Below are 20,301 nucleotides of genomic sequence, written 5' to 3'. Positions count from 1 at the left end.
TCTATAGGTTTCTTTCACCGAGGGGAAAGATCACGGGTTCATAAACTTGTCTTTTAAAGGAAAAGAAAAGAAAGCTAAGAACTGAGGTATAGGGATCCCCAATCTACACCTGTATTGGGAACCTTGCCAACTCAGGCAACTGTTACCCATTACAGTGGTACCTCGGTTTATAAACACAATTGGTTCCAGAAGTCTGTACTTAACCTGAAGCGAACTTTCCCATTGAAAGTAATGGAAAGTGGATTAATCTGTTCCAGACGGGTCCACAGAGTACTCAACCTGAGGCGTACCTAACCCGAGGTATGAGTGTAATTGGTTCCAGAAGTCCGTACTTAACCTGAAGCGTACTTAACCTGAAGTGAACTTTCCCATTGAAAGTAATGGAAAGTGGATTAATCCGTTCCAGACAGGTCCGCGGAGTACTTAAACTGAAAATACTCAAACCGAGGCATACTTAAACCGAGGTATGACTGTATTAACTTATAGCAAAGATGTCTCCTGGGTCAATGGACTACTCCCATGTGTCCCCAAGATTTTAAACCCTGCCTTTGGTACGCTTTCTCAACATGCCTTCCCAAGTCTTGAAAATCCCATTCTTCTTACTAGGCTGTATGTGTGGAGGAGATGACAGCAGGCTTTAGCTCCGATGCCTACACCCCTACCTAGATAATCCAAAATTTTCCTGCCCAAAGTGTTACAGTCACATTGGGATCTGGGAGGAGGCGGGGTTTGTTCATCTGCATGACTTATTTGTTAATGGGAAATTTAAAACACCTGTGCAGCTTCTTGCCTCACTGCCAGACCCTGAAAGGCAGTGGCTTCGGGCACTTAAAGTACATAGCCAGCCTTGCTTTTAAAAAATTGAGTCCTGCTGCCGATCTCTATCATTCATTAAACAGCTGTTAATCTGAGTTAGAGCAGAGTGCCTGAATTTGTTGTCAGCTTTTGTTTTCTCAACCCCCTTGATCACAGGCTCAGGAAACACAATCATAACCACACATTCACAGACGTTATTCTCCATTAACTTGGAAGAGGTGGGGGAATCTTATGTCACATTCACACCATACATTTAAAGCATGCATGTACTACTTTAACAGTCACAGCTTTCCCCCAAAGTAGCTAAGAATGCTCAGAACTGCAGTTCTGTGAGGGGTAAACTGCAGTTCCCAGAGTCCTTTGGGGAAAGACATATCTGTTGAAGTGGTATAAAAGTGCTTTGAATGTGGATAATACCTTAAATTAGGTGGGGAGCTGAACGATATCGATTCTCATTCAGAAGTCACAGCAACTATAAAGTAAACCACTGCAGAAAGCCTGGCTTGAGAGCAGTACATGTGAAAAGGATCTAGGAGTCTTGGTAGACCACAAACTTGACATGAGTCAACAGTGTGATGCAGCAGCTAAAAAAGCCAATGCAATTCTGGGCTGCATCAATAGGAGTATAGTATTCCGCTCTGGTCAGACCTCACCTGCAGTACTGTGTTCTGTGGGCATCAAGATGGATACTGACAAGCTGGAACGTGTCCAGAGGAGGGCAACAAAAATGGTCAGAGGCCTGGAAACAATGCCTTATGAGGAACGGCTTAGGGAGCTGGGTATGTTTAGCCTGGAGAAGAGAAGGTTAAGGGGTGATATGATAGCCATGTTCAAATATATAAAAGGATGTCATATAGAAGAGGGTGAAAGGTTGTTTTCTGCTGCTCCAGAGAAGCGGACACGGAGCAATGGATTCAAGCTACAAGAAAGAAGATTCCACCTAAACATTAGGAATAACTTCCTGACAGTAAGAGCTGTTCGACAGTGGAATTTGCTGCCAAGGAGTGTGGTGGGGTCTCCTTCTTTGGAGGTCTTTAAGCAGAGGCTTGACAGGCATATGTCAAGAATGCTTTGATGGTGTTTCCTGCTTGGCAGGGAGTTGGACTGGATGGCCTTTGTGGTCTCTTCCAACTCTATGATTCTATGACATGATGCAGAATGACCCATACATGACATTGCATACTATTTCTCCTCACACCGGTTTTCAGTGCACAATCTTGTTTTCCAAATATGCTGTACTGGAACTAAATGATATTTTCTATGTTCTTGACAAAGATGAAATCATTTTCTTACTTTCTAGGTTTACATATGACAAGAGAGGTGTGTATTTATACACAATAATGTTGGCAAGACTGTACATTAATGTACAGTTTAAACCGAAGTGGCTTTCTTTATACAGAAAAGCAAATGACATTCCTATATCCCAACAGCATTTTTCAGCTGAAGTAAACTATTTGGGCATTAAGTGTCAGCAGCATGTACAAGCTTAAGAGGCAAGAATTTTATTTGCTTTTAGAGAGATCTGGAGTATTAACACTGTAATGTTATGTGTCTGAAGTAAAGAGCAAACATATGAGCACTATTGACTTTGGGTAGTGTAGACTGAAAATGAAATATTACTTCCAAGAAAAAAGTTTACTATAACAAATTAGTGTGATCTTAGCAGTTAGGTATATTTCAACTGCTCAATGTATTTCAATGGTGGTCCTCATTTTATTTTAACAGCAAGACTCTTACACTCTGCTATTCTACACTTCGCTATATTTGCAGGAGCCTTTAATGAGCAATTCCAATAGCAGTAGCTCAGAATTTCAACGATAAAAGGTGGTGCATGAGTAAAAAATGGGTTTGGATATCTCACAAGCACCCCTATGGTCCCAAGGATAAAATCCCATATACAGTTATTTAGGAGTGAACACAACTTAATTCAGTGAATCTTATATCAAAGGGGTCATGCTAAACATCTTACATTTAAGTTAAGGAAGTGTTGAGGCTCTCAAATGGTCATTTTAACTGAACGTACCTCATACAGACATTCTTAATTCAGCATAATTTTAAATATAAAGACAATCTTACCTATTTAACTGAACACATTTTTCTAAACTCACTTCATTCATTCATTCATCCAGCAGTCCCTTCAACACCAAAGCAGAAATTCTTAATTGGTTCCAAGGTGAATTACTTTAAATTAAGATAAATCTAAATAATATAACCAATTTAAATTTCCCAACAATATTCTAATAAGTGATTAAAGTGGCTTCCCATTTTGAAATGTACACATTTCCCAAGGAAGCACACATATTAACAGTGCACACTAATTCAATCAATCAAAACCTTTATTGGCATCATCCACAAACATTCACAACAAATAGGCCAGTACAATCACGTCGCCATAACATCAGTACAGTCACTTGCCTAAAGGAAAAGGAGGCCGGCAATCTATTTCACCTCTGTGGGTCTCCAGCAAGGGCAGGGTCCTGTAATGTACTTCGGCGGAAAAAGATCAAATAAAGGAACTTAGCTACTGTCTTAGTAAGCTCCTGGTCTCTCCCCTGTAATAGGAAGCGTGTAACCTCTATCATCGGTTACCATTTTGGGATACATAGTTGATTAAGGTATTGCTGGCGGATATCATCATACATTTTGCATTTAAGGACCATGTGAGCTAGAGTTTCCACCTGGTGGGCATCACATGGGCAGATCCTATCTCCTTCTACCGTCCCCGCAAACCTACCCCAGAGGAAGTTGCACACTAATTGTGCCAACAATTATATTGGTTTACAACTAAATAGAGCAACTTCCCCAACCTGGTGTCCTTAAGAAGTTTTGGAATACAGCTCCAATCATCCCTGACTGGGGCTAATGAGAGTTGAAATGGGGCGATGGGACAGGCTCACCATCCCTGCTTTATTAATATGTTTCACAGAGGCTTCTCGTTCTGTTACTACAAATGTTTAGTCAGCCAAGTACATTTAAGCCAAGCCTTTCCCTTTTCTTTTCTCAAAGACTTGGTCAAATAATGAGCTCTCAGCACACACTTCAGACTCTCCCCACACAGCTGCCAGCTACTTACAGAGCAAATGGGCACAGTGAACCCCACTGTGTAGAGGACAGTGGATGTGATGGTACTGTCATGGAACGGATACTTGATGCTGTCATCATTACAGAAAAAGCCCCTCTGATACGGCTTTATTTTTGCCAAGTTTAGAACAGCAAGGGGTAAGCCAGCTGTTGGGGGAAGGGAAAAAAAGGTACACAGTTAAATATTTATCTCTCTATATATATTATCAAGCATGGACGAAACTACTGAGCAACATGCAAAACTCAAGAGGGTAGCATTTTCAGTATCATGCAGTGCACACAAACTGCCTAGACTTCAAAGCCCCATTTACCTATCTGTCCCATAGATACCAGCAACCAGGCCTGCCAACTGCAGAAGTGAGAATAGCGCAGAGTTCAGATACCAGAATGATGCTTTCCACATAAGGCAAGTTATGAGGCAAATTATTTAGCTGCTATGTTTATTTGGATTGATAACGTGGGAATGGAAATAATCAAAAGGGAAAGAATTTGAAACTTGGACAGAATATAAATAAGAACTGGAACGACTGCAAGGAATGTAGGGCCTATTTTTATGAGACAATGTTTTTTTTAAGCCAGGCTTCTTCAGCTTCCAGAAAAAAAGGGAAGAATCTTCTGAAAGCTTATAATAATAATAATAATTTATTATTTATTTATATAGCTTGATGAAGAACACTGGTTATTAATGAAGTTACAGACTAGAAGGACAATTTGAACTACCCTAACTGTGTCTATTGAATCACTGCAGTAGCCTAGCCAGTTATCACACACGATGAGCACCCTGCATCCCAGCTGGAAGGAAGAGGGAATCCTCTCTATACAGTAGTTGCACTATACCTTAGAGCAGGCATAGGCAACCTTGGCTCCCCAGATGTTTTGGAACTACAACTCACATGATACATGACCACTGGCCCTGTTAGCTAGAGATCGTGGGAGTTGTAGTTCCAAAACATCCGGAGAGCCAAGGTTGCCTATGCCTGCCTTAGAGGTTCTCTGACATTCAGTATACTGTATATCAAGAGAAAAGACCTCTTCCCTGCTAGAGGAGGCAGAGGGTTCCATGGGTTCTTCTTATTTTTATGGCTTACTCCTTGACATCAGCAACTGCTACAACTAAAAAAACAAAACAAAACATTGTTGTATCCCAGTGAAATATTTTACAGGGAGATAGACACTGTGGATTCCCCCCCCCTTCACTTTCCCATATTGAGATGGGACTCATATATACTATCCAATTTAAATATTACATTCATCCCAACATGCGTATTTCAAGGCAGGAACAACCCTCAGCCCCAAGCACACACAGACTGTACACTTGCATGTCCACCTACATAGAGATTTTCGTAATATGCTGAAATGTGGATTATGCAGGTTAGTACCCAAACTCCTCTGTAGTTTTAGATTTGCCTACCCTCAGTCTTTTTTTGAAGAGCAAAAAAGAGGACACATTTGCTGACTTCTACTTTTAACTATGGACTCTCATTTTACCTACCCATGAAAAAGAGGACATGTCCCGGAAAAAGAGGACATGTGGCAACCCTAAATGACTTGCTGTTTTTAAATTGTCCGGCTGGGAATGTAGTGTGAAAAATCTAGTCTTGAGGGATCAAGTGTTGGAAGATGGTACTCAACTCTTCTGAAAGTTTGCAGCCCTATGATCCCTGAAGTTTGAGTTGTAACTTTTAAGAAGAGGTAATTAGAGACCTATTTGAGGCCCCAATTTGGCCTATAGCTTTGAGGATGAAAGAATGGTCAAAGGTTCTCTCAGCAGTGACAGTAGCTGTGACTCTAAAGAAGGCAGAGCTGCAGGCACAGGAATACAAGCATGGTGTCTGTGTCATTCTTAATATATTTGTCACACTAAGGAAGACTGCTTGGAGAAGCTCAGACCTTGGTAGGCCCATTGCTCACCTCATTCCATGGCAGATTTGCCTGGTTCGTGAAGCTCAGCTTGAGAAGTTTAACCCACCTCTTATCATTCATTACACATTTTAGAATTTCTAGGTTAAAAACATGAAAGGGGCCCCTGTATTTGTTATGCTGAGGATTATTCATCTCCCTCCCCCAGTACCTTTTTGTGCTATACCTTGTGGTATTTTAACTTCTAGCAGCTCAAATGTACAGTGCCCCTCAGCATGTGGAGGCACTAACCCACATGCCCTCTTGGCTCTCATAACTGAATGTGTAAATGTCCTACATTGTGTTGGAGGATCAGCCTGTGCTGTTGTGTTCACATCAGCCTGTGCTATTTATTATCCAACAGCAACTTAACATTTGAAGTATGCATTATCATCATTTGATGACTGCTTAAACCAGACTCTAATCTCAAGGTAAATTCCAAAACAAGAAAAATAATTTACCAAAGTGCCCAAAGCAAAAAGAGATGTACAAAAAAAGGTCTCTTCCAACTTTTTTTTAAAGTGAGGAATAACCCTAACCTACATTTTTTTAAAAATTGTGAATAGTAGTGAGATAGGTGAGGTAAAACTCTCTCACCATAGGACATTACTTTTCCAGTCTCATTGCTCTCCCCATCCCCCTTCCCCACAATCACAAACCACACATTTACAGGATACCACAGTGAAACCATCACTTCCGCGGCAAAGCTGCTTACCATTCATTATCCAGAGACAGAATCCCAGGATTAGCACTACTGCAAATGTCATACTAACCTCAGAAATAAAAACTATTCTTGCTTTTTGGTTCAAGATTGCGTCAAAAGCCTACATGACCCACGAAAGTTGGTGTGGTGCAGTGGTTAGAGTGCTGAACTAAGACCAGGGGGACCCAAGTTCTCCACACTCAGCCATGAAGCTCACTGGGTGACCTCAGGTTAGTCACGATCTTTCATCTTTATTTACCTCACAGGGCTATTCTTAAGGGTAGAATTTGGGTGGAGAAACCACATACACTCCCTTGAAAGGAAAGGGTAAATAAATTCTCACAGGCCTCCAGCACCTTAGGAGTATAACTCCTAAGAGCAAAACTACTGATTACCCCTGGTTATAATTAATTGGGCGGGCTCCAGAATAGTAAGGGATACAGTGCGGGGGGTTGCACTAGCAGAAAGGGAATGGGGGTTATTGGGTTATTTTGGTTTTCAATTTTATTGTGCATTTGGTGTTTTATATTGTGATTTTATGTTGTAAACGCCCTGAGAACTGCGGGTAAAGGGCAGTATACAAATTTAATAAATAAAAACAATAAAATAGCCTTCTGCTCATGCAACTGTACTTTTTGATCCAAACACCACGCATATATATGCCGCGATGGGATGGGGAATCAGGAGAATTCAGCAGGGCTGTTTTGTGCACATGGAAGTGCCTTTTGACTATCAGAAAACATCTCTGGATGCAAGCCAATGAATTACTAGAAGGTGCACCTTATTTGCCCCTCCTAAATTACCAAATAAAAAGTCTATCTGTTAAAGGAGCTTGGTGAGACAGGTCCTATAAATTGAACATTGCTCACTTTCAACAATATGCAACTAGAAGCAGCAGCAATTACAAACAAGTCATTGCAAGTTCTAGTGTGTCCTATATTAGCATTCATAACATTTTAGAAATATGAACTGGGAGTGGCTGTGGAGCTATTAAAAAATAAAGACCACATGAGGTACAGTACTGGAAACAAGAGAACATTGATCTGGGAGAGAAGGAATTTTGATATCCTTTACCATTTAAAAAAAAAGGAAAGATACAATATCGCTTAAGTCAAGAAAGGGGAACCTAATGTGGTCCTCCAGGCCTTTCTGTCTGGCCCTTTGGACTCTCCGCAGGCCACACTCCTTAAAGGAAGTTGTGGAGCTAGGCCTCTGAGTGCTTCTGTCTGGCTGGAATTTGTCCTTGAAGTGGTATGAAATCTTCTTTGCCAGGATAGAAGATAGAGAGGGGTGTGAGACAGTGTGTATAAATCAGCCTATTGTATGAAGGTAAAATTTACATCCACTTGTCTACCCACTACACATGTGGCCTCTGGAAGGTTGCCAATAAGGGAATGTAGTCCTCAGACTGAAAAAGGTTTCACACCCCTTACTTATGTGATACAGCAGGAAGCACTAATCATGGACATCAGAGTTTAGAAAACATCAACAACCCTGCATTTGCCTCAAGCAGCCTTTATTGGGGGGGGCATAAATACCACAATATTTTAAAATACACCAAATATTGTGTAGACATTCAATATGGGCAACTGTAGTTCTTGTCTGCGATTCACAGCTTACCATCCTATGATACAACCACTAATGCTCTTGAACAATCTCAACAGAGATGGAGAAGGAGGCAATTGTGGCACAAACTATGGGGGAGACGTCAATAATGTTCACAACCAAATTACAAGCATACAATCAGTTCTGAGACTAGAAGTCACAAGCCTTGAGGTACAGATCTAATCCGTGTGGTCTGATTAAACCTGACGAATAAAAGGACAAAGAAGCTGCTACCCAGTTTCATCAGGCTCATGATCCATTTTGTCTAAACTAAGACAAGATTCTTATGATATGGCATACTTTCTGGATTCAGGAAGGTCTTCACCTTGTCATCCCCAACTCACATAATAAGGAAACCCTACACAACTGCTGTCAGTCAAAGCAGATTGGGTTAAAGCAGAGCTTTCCAAACTTTTCATGTTGGTGACACAGTTTTTAAACATGCATCATTTTGTGACACAGTACTGTAATTCAGTTTCACTAGCAAACCAGAGGTTAAACTAACCCCTTTCTAGCCCTGGGAGGCATGCAGGAAGTGTTCATGCGACACACCTACACACTGTATCGCAACACACAGCTTGGAAGGCTCTGGGTTAAAGGGACTATACCCTGGCCAGGTGGAGTGCTGTATCTTAAGCACTCCAGGACTCAACAAGAGAAGAATCACAAATGCAAGATGGTGCGCCAACTTTATCATTTTTCTTCCACAAAGCCAAAGAAAATATTTCTCTTCACATATGTTAACGATATAATTATATGTAATTGGAATTGGTGGCTCTATCAATGAATTAAGTCAGTTAGAGCTAAAATGAATTTAGAGATGAGGAATGAAGTGGGGGCAGGAGGAAGAGGCCACCATTTGGATTTTAAGGAGCAGAGGATGTTATGGCATGTGAGAGGTAGACGTGGTAGATGAAAGGGAGCCAGGTATCTGTGCTCCCTCTCCATTCTGCAGGCACCCAATTTCAAGGTACTTTTTGTGAATGTTAGATCAAAAAATAATGGGAAGTTGTTAACTTCTTGCTGCATTACTGAAACATGGCTGGAAAGCAAATGTGTGTCCAGACAGCTATCAGTCTCTCTACATGGTGTCAAGGACTAGAGGTAAGCCTTGGATTCTGCTGCTATACCACCTGCCCTGCTGACTAACAATCTCCTTGTCTGAGCTTACAGAGGGAGTCTCAGAGGTGGTGCTGGCTGCTTTTTAGCTTATGCCAGTTGGTGATGTGGACAAATGTATTGGAGAGTTGAAAATAAGACCTATCATCTGCCTATTATGGATCCTTACTCTACCTAATCATTAAAATCTGCAAGGTTACGGCTTATCACCTTTACCTTGGAGGCAGTTCATGCTTCTCCAGGTGTTTCTCTAGGATACTGATTGTTTAGTTCAATTCTAATCTGTTTTCCAGCCTAATTTTGGGACATTTGTTAGCCTTAGAATGGAACTCCCTCCCACAAGAAATGCTCTTTGCTCTTTCATTAGTGGCTTTTAAAGAACTGGCTGCATTACATTCACTTTTAACCTATTTGAGGCTGGTCCAGGCTTTAAAGATTAATTTAATCACTGCTGCTATATGGGGAGATATCTATTTTCCTGCTGATTTTTAGCCTGAGTTATGTCTACATATTTGTGTTTTATTATTTTATTAAGTGAACCACCCTGAGAGGGTCGCACAGTCCTGAAAAGCCCTATACAAATACCTTAACATACATAAATAAAAATCATAATCCTTTTCAAAGCACCAAAAGATTAAAAATAAATTACAGAATTAAAACTTTTGGAATTATATCCAACACAAATATGAACTTTCAGTCAATTATCACCAGTTGATCTAACCACAGCATCCGCTAGCCAAAAAGCCATGTGTTTCAGTTGGGAGGACTGGACACAATTGTCCTGGCTTAGAAGCCTTTAGGGAAGGAAACACAAGCAGGGCGGGGGAACCAAAAGGAAATCCTCAGTTCTGAAAGTTAAAGTCCACAGGAAAAGGAGTGCCAACATGTTAATATCCAAAGGTGAAAAATGTGCTTCCCTTGGCAAAAATATGCCTGGTTTTTTAATTAATCGGTTTACATTAGGAAAATATTCCAGCTAAGATTGAAGTTTTTATAAGCCCTGGAAAAGCACCACACACAGCAAAAATAGCCCAACCATGCCCGATTAGCATAACAAGATGTTCTGTTAACATAACAAGATGTCCCTCAACGATCTCTTGCATATGCAGCAAATACAAAAGCCAACTTCATAGCTGAAACCACCACATTGATCCATGCTATATTTTTCTGTCATGATACTGATTAACAGTTGGCATTTCAATGGTGAAATCAGCTCACATTTCCGCTTTTAACCACAGAGGAAAGTACAAAGGGTGCACAGGGAGTATTCCTGAATTTAAGAGAATTTGAATGCAGCTATGTGGCTTTCTAGCAGGAAGCTGGTATCCTTTGCCATGGAAAAGAGCTACTGCAGAACACAAACAGAAGCCATAAATGCTATCTGGCAGGAACAGCATCAGGCTCTAGCAATAGAGCCCCCTCCAACTTTGCTCACAGATTCAAGCATTTTCTTTTGTTTTGGATAGATACAAAGAGAGCTTTGGTTTCAGAAATATTTTCCTGGTAAACAGTATTCTGTAGCTCAAATCATTAAAGGAAGCAAGAAGTTAGATTACAGCAGCAGCACAGCAGAGGCAACCAAAAACCAAACGAAGAAGGTTGTGAACAGATTTTTTTTAAAAGGTGATCACAGCTAATTTATTGTTGGATTTTTAAAAATTGTATATTGCAGCTTTCTTAATAAAGGGCTGGTTTTTTGTTTTTTGTTACATACTGAAGCATGCACACGGTAATGTTAATAAAGACATATTTCGTATTTTCATTCTCAGATATAATATACCAGAAACAAAATACCGGTAGTCTCAAAAATAATAATCATGTGTGTTCTTAAGTCTCAGTCAGTACCATCAATTAAAGCTATCCTTCACAAACTTTTAATTCTTAAGTGGTTAATTGCTTTATCTGTATGTTAAAATAGCAATCCTGAATTATAGTTCAGTTTGTGAGGTTTTATTACAATCACATGGTTCATAAACACTGTGAAATAATAATAAAAAATACAATCTTAGCATTGTTTCCCAATTGCACAACAGGACTTCTCCCAAAATCTTGCATTTGCATATATAATTCATACAGGGCAGTAAAATAAAAAGTAGTTTCACAATACTTCCACTACTACTACTACTACTAGTAGGCATCTGTCTGTCTTGAGAGACAATGAAGTACAGGGGTGAAGTCAAACCGCTGTGTTAGCTGCACTGAAGTGACAACCCCGGGGCACAAGCCTGGGCAGTGTGTCAGGGGCGTAGGAAGATAGGGGCGGTAGGGGCGGGCAGCCCCGAGTGGCGGGCTCCAAGGGGTGCCATCAGGGGTGCCATCAGGGGTGCCATCGGGGGCGCCCGCCCCGCCCCCAAAACACACACCGCCCCCAAAACGGGTGTTACACCCCTCTGGGAGGTGTGCCTCACCTCCGCAATGTGCACCACGCCCCTCCGGGAGGCACCCCGTGCCCCCGGGAGGTGCGCCCCGCCCCCGGAACGGGTCCAGCCCAGCCCCCGGTGCCGGAGCATGAAGCTCCGCCACTGCAGTGTGTATAGAGGTCCTGGGCTGCCCAGACAACAAGAACCCCCTCTTGGCCTCACTGATGTGGTCCAAAGAACAACAGAGCAAGACATTTGCCCAAGTTGCCAGAAGGAGGCATACAAGGCACCATCCAACCATCATTTGTCTAGGGTTTATTCCTTAACACTTCTTCCAGCAGCAGAGGTTTCCTTCTCCTAGATAAGCTACCTTCCCAAGGTTGATGAGCCCTTTCCACTAGTGCAATTTTAATTACCATATTTTACATTCTAATTTGGTTAAACTACATGGTTCTTTGATTAAATATTTATTGGGTACAGTATTTCTGTAGGTTTCTTTGCAAACCACTTAGATTGCTTTTATTAAGTGCTACAATATATGCAACATAAATTAATCAAATCATTGGTTTCACCAGCAGACCTATTGTGTTGGTTTATTTCTCAATGCTGTGCAACACAGTAATCCATCACTAGCACAAGGGCCTTTGAGTCAGCAGACTGACAGTATTGGATACAACCTTTGGATTGGGCCCCAGTGCAAAGAATTAAGTTACTACCTAAGTACTGTGGGAATAAAACAAGTATGGGGGACCTCTGGTCTTCCAGATGTTGCTGAACTCCCAACACCCTTGGCCACTGGCTATCTTTGCTGGGATTGACAGGAGTTGTAATACAGCAACAGTGCAAGGCCAAAGGTCCCCCACACCTGGAACAGAAGTTTTTGCCTTTATAAAACATGAGACCACTAGTCTATTCAGTCCAGTTTTATCTACCAAGCTTTGCAGCAGCTCTCAAACTTCACAGAAAGCAACTCATCCTTACTCTTCAACCAGATACCTTTTTCTTCAAGATGATAAGATGTTGAACCTAGGACTTACATGTCAACCCTGTCCGAGCTCCCCTCTCAATGCAATAGCTCAGAGGGTCAGCCCACTTCCTCCCCTACGCCAAGGCAGATCACAGCTTAAAATTACTTTGATGTTGTGTATTCACCATAGCTATTTAAAGTCTTATCAACTGCACAAAGAAAATCAATAAAAGGGCGGGGACACATCATGGTTTCATCTAGAATGCAGCTATAAATGAGGCCTTTTTAAAAGCACATTTCATTTTATACTGGACAATTTAATGTTCACACTGGAAAGTTTAACATATTGTCACTAGGTTTATTAAGCAACACTTTATGTTGACAAGCAAGTATTAGGCATACTTTCTCACATGAGAAAGACTTCTTTTTATAATCTAGTATTTTTCTATTCCATATAAAGCCTGTAAAATCAGCCAATAAAACATGTCTCCACCCTAAACTGGTGCACACACACTGAATGAAAAAGAAAAAGAAACTGGAGCTGTGCCAGTCCATCAGAGAAAATCCAAAGCAAACAGGAATGTACTGTATATTCCTGCATATAAGACTACTTTTTAACCCAGGAAAATCTTCTCAAAAGTCAGGGGTCATCTTATACGCCCAGTCGTCTTATATGCCGGAATATACAGTAGTATCTAAGCATCACAAAAATCACAAAAAACTGAGCAACTACTGAAAAGCTGAACTTGAAAGCTTGTGCACTACGTTGTAACATTTTGATGGTACCTAATGGAAAGTATTACACTACTGTCACTTTTGCGTAAGCAGAAGTAAAAGGGAGTGAATGACCATGAACTTTGTACACAACATCTGAGTAACAGGAAGAATATTCAAATGCTTCTCCTTCCAGTATAGGCTTCTCCTTTCAATAGGACTATGGGAGTGAGTAACTGGGGACAGACAAACTAATAGCCATTTGACAACCACATTATTGCATAGCATAAGCCAGAGTTGGCACAATACTGAACTAGACTAGACTATCACCTCGTACTACATGAAGCGCACTGTGAAACAAAAGTACTAAACATAAAGCCCTTCTGGATATAATGGGAACCATCCCTTCCCTTGGCACACTTGAGTTTCCATAGCATGCAAGACTGGAAACATTTCCAGAACTTACTTTAAAACCATGTCATTTTTATATTGTGGGACATAAACCAAATTGCAATGTATGTTTTATGTAATAAAATATTTTAATAGAATATATATATAGGTGCTCATATTTCTAAGGTAGCAAAGAGCTCCAGTAATGGTCATCCTAAAATAAATGTGTGTGTGTGTGCGCGTGCACATGCACGTTTTAACAAATGTGAAGGGCAGTTTGGGTGGGAAACTAACCCTTCATCCTTTCCAGAAAAATGTGAGAATAACCATTATAAAATTTTCTTTTTTAAAAAAGCCACAGCTCTGGAGAAAGCAAACGCAAGGAACTCTTGAAGGGAGAGCCATCTCCTGTAGAATAAAAATATTTCTGTATTTTAAAGGACACGGCAATTTTCCTTGAGAAGCTTCACTTTTGAAGTTATATTGTAAGTGTGAATATATGCTAAGCAATAAGTTACTATGTAAGAATCCAAACCATCATTTCATGGCGTATGGAAAATTCCCTAAAAAAAACATTTGACTATGCCAGTTAAAGTATACCCTTTAATTCTTGCAACAGGTGTGGAAGATGGAGACTTCATCCAGGTTCTCTCTTACGGTACTTTTCAAAAAGTCCATTCACAGGCCCACTCAGTGCACTGGATCTGGATGTGCTGGGATGCTTTTTCTCTCCCACACCCCACACACCTGCAGGGTGGCTCCAACTGTAGGGTGGCTCCAAAGGTTTGATTACATATGATTTTCGTGTATATGCATTACCCTTGGAACTGGGCTTGATGCATAGATGAGGGATTACTGTCAATCTTTGCTGTCAGTTTATCTAATTGATCTAATGAAGCAGCAAATACAGTACTAGTATTACAGAATCATAAGGACTCTGCTCATGACAGCACAACTTTATTTTATGAGTTAACTAGAGCCATTTGCCAACACATGTAGCTAAACTACTACAGGCCTGCTCATGCAGAAAATCCTATCACTTATAGGTCAATTAAAGCGTCAAGGGGCATTCTGGAGTTTTGTTTTTTTCACAGTGATACCACCTTGAGACTCATTCAATCATTCCCAAGAAGAGACACACCCACTAAATACAAAGATGACAAAAGCTGTTGCTTCCAAGGTAATGTCAGGAGATTCCCAGATGGGCCAAGGATAGACTATCAGTATTACAAGAAAACATAACAGAAGCAACCAGTTCATGAGGTCTTATTAGACACACGTGAATACAAAGCAGGCTTACCAGAGAACTATTTAAATCACAGTTCTCTAAATCATTGAAATTTGGAATAGGCACAAGTTATTTCTGATTTTATTCATATTTTAAGAGCATATACTAAGAAGTAAGACTACACAAGGCAGACAAAATTGTTCCGTACAGTGTTTCTTATTTACCGTCTCCTAATTCACTGACCCAAACATACCACTTAACTGTCAAATGCCAGTTTGATTGCACTAAACTAAATCAACCAACATAAAGTGCTCTATCACACAACTCATCAGTTTGTCACATCACTTGATGGTCATTGTTTAAATTGGTTTAAAATGCCCATTTGGTTTTACTTGTAAACATACAACATTAGTTACTGGGTTTTAAATATTCACTACATATTCAAAGTTTATTCCACCAATATGTTCTGGCATCAACAGTCATCCAGATTTGGTCCATATGGGAAAAATTGGGGGAAGGGGGAAATATCATTATTTTTGTTGCTATTTATTTATTGTTTTACACTTTTTAACAGAAACGCAAATACAAAGAAAGTTTCATATGGTTGAAATAATTGCTGTCAAGAGAAAAATGCCAGACTGCATGATAACAGATTTGGGTATACTGTATAAAACTATGCAAGAAGCAAAGCAATTTCTATACCTCCCACATGGTCAAGCCAATTGAAAATATGTTCCTTAGTCAACCAATTGTAAAAGTGCTTCTCATCAGCAACTCTGAGAACATGTTTCAGCTGCCCTTACCTCCAATATTTATTCTCCAAGCCATATTTATGGGCTGTTTCAAGGGGCAAATGTGTCTATATAACAACTGGACTGCATCTATCTACACAAAAAGCCAGAACAGATGAGCCAGTTGTTAAGTCCTTAACAATTTAATGCATGAGTAACAGATGGGAATTAAAGCTACAAACCCCTCAAGTATAGCTTGATCAAAATGTACAACTTCCTATTAGATAGAAAACTCTTATAATTAATAGGTGATTGTAAGATAGGCTTTGATGACTTCAGGCTAAACTGCCCTGCTTTCAAAAGAAAACAACTAGTGTGATACCTAAAACCAACTCTGGCTTAGTAAAACCATAGTTTGGTTTTTTTCACTTCCTCTGCAGCAAACAGAGAATTATGATTAAGGTTAACTGCCTCTGGGCCTGGGTATGGTAGATTGCCATTATGCTACACAATGATAGCACTCCCCAGTGCTGTTCTTGGCAGCAAGAGTATCACAGGCATGACCAACCACTGAGAAACTATGCCAGACCAAGAAGGCGGCCGGGGGGGGGGGTGTTTGCAATTTAAGCCTTTCTGCTTTGTTCTACAATACACTGTGATCTTTTAATACCTTGGGGAACTTAGGGAATATTTACAACAATATTTTAAAAGGCTTTCCAATTTAAGATCACACACACACCCCATCTTAAAAAACTGTACAGTACAGCAATCACCAACACATTTACCAAGAAGCTTTCCCATTGATTTCAGTCCATTGAAAGCATGTTTATGATATCTTTTGTATCAAGAATGCATCCTACAAACAATGGCTGCCTAAAGCATTAGACAGCAGAAGAATGACAAGGCACATGGGCAACAGCACAATTAGGTTGTCACCTTTATCAGGCATGCACCTTATGTCTTATGTTGGACAGTGTTCTCGAAGCTACGAACATGAGTTTGACCAAACTGCGGGAGGCAGTGCAAGACAGGAGTGCCTGTGCCTGGCGTGCTATGGTCCATGGGGTCACGAAGAGTCGGACACGACTAAACAACAACAACCTTATGTCTTAAGTGCTGTCATTTCCCCCAGCATTCAAATATAACATATTTCTGTGTGTTATGCATCTATTAGAAGATACAGTAAATGGCAACCTTTTATACGGCCCATTTATGCTCTGCTTTCTGACCCAAAAGAGAGAACTTCTTAGAAGCCTTAGGAACTGCTGGCACTGCCATCACTTCTACACCTAGACATCTAGAGTCCTACCATTAGACATCTAGAGTTCTGTCATCTGGTGTACCTATAAAGGCTCAGAGAAAAGAAAAGCAACATTTTCTGCCTCAGAAGCCTATTATCCCTGTGATGGTATGGTAAGTGGTATTACACAGAACCTTGGGACTCACAGTTAACAAGGAAAGTGGTAATACTCAAGCAATACAGACTGGTCTACAGGCCCACAGAGAACTGGTCAAGGTAAAAAGGTAAAGGACCCTTGGACAGCTAAGTCCAGTCAAAGGCAGCTATGGGGTGTGGCACTCATCTCGTTTCAGGCCAAAGGAGCCAACATTTGTCCACAGACAGCTTTCTGGGTCATGACTAAACCACTTCTGGCTCACAAAAACACAATTTACCTTCCCACCGCAGCAGTACCTATTTACCTACATGCACTGGTATGCTTTCGGACTGCTACATTGGCAGGAGCACAGAGAACTGGAGCAATCTCAGATCTGTATTGAAGCTGTAACCTAACTACAGAGAAAAGAAGTCAAATGGCTGGAAGATCAAACTGTAACTAAAAGTAATGTTTATGTCAGGGACAAACTACACATTGCTCTTGTTTAGATGAAGGGAGGAAATCACTTTTTGTTGCAGTGCTGGGGAGTGGAAATGCAGCAGAAAGAGATTACAACCTGTTTTTTGGGCCCCATCAGCAGTATTCCACAATACAACACTAGACATGTCTACTCGGAAGTCCCATTGATCTCAGTATGGCTTACTTCCAGGTGAATGGGTATAGGAGCACAGCCTTAGTCACCCTGCAGCAGCATTTTTACAGAAAGTAGGCAAGCAAACCTGAAGTGCTGTGGAACTTAAATTACTCACAGCTTTGGAAGCAAACACCATAATTAAAGCCAAATGTAAATTAAACACCAGAATTGTTTCATCAGCTGCATTAGGAAAGCAGTAATTTAGAGTCATTGACAGGAAATAGGAAAAATGTATTTCCTCATTGCACCTAGAGCCAAGGTGTTTCTACAGGGTATAACTACAGCCCCAATTGCTAAATCTAGTGTGAGTCTTTGTGTTTTCTAGAAAATGGCACATAGGATTATTCTACTTGTATCCTTCAAAATCCTGGATTCATAACTTCCCTACTGAACAACGTATGTAACATGGGACTTCGGCTACAAATAAATATGGTCTTTCAGCAATAAATTACCGGTAAGATCTCATAATTCTTAGCATTTTGAATGTTCAAGACACTTCACACTGTTGTTGGCACCTGTCTGTCTTGAGAGACAATGGAGTACGTTCCTCTGTGAAGCAGAGGCCTGGGCTGTGTGTATGGAAGTCCTAGGTTACCCAGACAACAAGACGCCCCTCTCTCAGCCTTGCTGATGTGGTCCAAAACAAAGCAAAGCAATACATTTGGAACCAGCTTGGCTGCAGGAGTTGCCTGACGGAGGTGTACAAGACATCCAACCGCCTTAAAAACTCCACTCCGGATTTGTGTATAGTTTACTCTTAGCCTTTTCTTCTCCCAAAGATGTCCCACAAGGCAGCAGATAACACACTTTGCATGCACTTTGAATAATCCAAAGGGCCAGACTTCAGACTGAAACTGATCAAACAGCTTTCCTAACACATGGCCCTCATGGGCGATATCCAGACAAATGTTATTAGCCACTTCCCCGTTCCAATTAAGAACATACCATTTAAAAACACAGAATAAGCAGCATCAAAATTTTTTATTACTCAGACCATAGGTAATCAAAAGGCAGTTCACCATGTACTGGTAGGTCTATGGGTGATTATCAGTAAGATCAGCAAGGGTTTCTGAGTCCCAGTACTCTGTGTAGTGTGTGTGTGTGTGTGTGTGTGTGTGTGTGTGTGTATAAACCCACAACAACTAAAAGGCTTTCCCCCATAAATATATGTCCACACACACAACACAACCCATTACCTAGCACTTGGTGGATCTCAAAAGTTCTAGTAAAAACAGACAGACACACAGACAAGACAGACACAGACACAACACATCCTGCAAACCTGAAATCTGCCAGTCCCTGACCCAGGGAACAAGCTCAAACAACTAGGACATATTTGGGGGGAAACCTCCAGAAAGGAAAATATATTGTGATTGGGTGTTGGATGACAGAATATGAACATGGAGCACAACCCATCAGAATCTTTTTGGCCAAAGGTCTCCTTTAACTGAGAACTACACAAAATAAAAGCAACCCTACCATAATCAGTCTTTAATTGGAGTAATTCCTCGTGGAGCCTGCCCTACATTACTTCTACTTACCAAAGGTAAGAGTACACTTAGAATCTGAGATTGCAATACAAAATATCCACAATATTTAAAGACTGAGGCTAACACAAAATTGAACTCCAAACCTGTAGAACACAAAAATCTATAAGTGATTTAACCAATCCTAGCTTTAAAAATCTTTCCTTTTGGACTGCTGTGCAAAGCACTCCAACAGAAACCAACCACAGATCTCCCACTGGTTTCACCCTATCAGATTCCTGCTGGCAGCAGCCAAAATATAGAGAGCCTGGCAGACAAGCAACAAGAATTTCATGCACACATCAGATCAACCTACAAGCTACTACATGAAAGCCATGCCACAGGGCAACTGGCAACTATGAGGACCAGGATGCAGGATGAGGTAGGTCTTTGGTCTGATTCAACAAACACTTCTTATGTTATTATGCTCTTTGTCTCTTACCACTCTCTTGAATTAACATCACAACCACTCTTGTAAAAAAAACCATTCAGTATTCTTGAGCACACAGAAATAGGTATCCTGCTATTTCATGTCTCTGAAATTAAGTAATGTAAGAACCAGGTCAGGTATTAAACCCATAGCTGGGCTATTTATATCCTGCCCTTAATCTGAATATCTCAGGGCAGGCTAACACCAAATTCAGCCAAATAACCCTATCAGCATCAATAAAATCACAAAAGGTAAAAATTCCATTTTTAAAAATCAGAAAGCCAAATATGTCAGGTTTTAAGCTCAGACTGAAATAGCAGCAGTGAATGTTCATCTAGCAAGATTTCATAAAGCAAAGACTTCCAAGGCAGGGGGACCACCTCAGCTCCAGTTATAAAGCTTCCACAAGCAGGATGATAAGGAGAGCAACCCTGGTAAATTAGGACTATACAGGGAGAAGTTCTTTTTCAAGTATTTAGATACCAAACCATTCAGGGCTTTATGAGTCATCTGTAACACCTTAAAATTGAGACTGGGAATGTATTGGCAGCCAGTGCAGATCTTTTAAAAACAGATGTGGGAACTCCACTCAGAAGTTAAGCCACTTCATTTTGCACTACTTGTAGTTTCCTGGTCATCTTCAAGGACAGCCCCAAGTAGACAGCATTACAGTAATCCAAATGAGACATTATTAACAGCAT

The 20,301-nt window shown here is 40.7% G+C and overlaps 1 protein-coding gene across 2 annotated transcripts in view; it reads right to left on the bottom strand.

Annotated features, from left to right (window-relative positions):
- Nucleotides 1-20,301, bottom strand: part of PLPP1 (phospholipid phosphatase 1) — an 84,904-nt gene that overhangs the window by 61,324 nt on the left and 3,279 nt on the right. Inside the window, exon 2 of one of the 2 annotated variants that reach the window (XM_035100580.2) lies at nt 3,890-4,044. The exons of the other annotated variant lie outside the window; for it this stretch is intronic. Coding sequence (XP_034956471.1) covers nt 3,890-4,044 — 155 coding nt within the window. The remainder of the gene's footprint in view (nt 1-3,889; nt 4,045-20,301) is intronic. 2 annotated transcript variants of the gene reach the window in all.

Source organism: Zootoca vivipara, chromosome 11 (assembly GCF_963506605.1).
Source record: "Zootoca vivipara chromosome 11, rZooViv1.1, whole genome shotgun sequence".
In the NCBI taxonomy this organism is placed as follows: Eukaryota; Metazoa; Chordata; class Lepidosauria; order Squamata; family Lacertidae; genus Zootoca; species Zootoca vivipara.
Note: the sequence above shows the minus strand (reverse complement) of the source record. Positions and strands in the feature narration are given on the sequence as shown.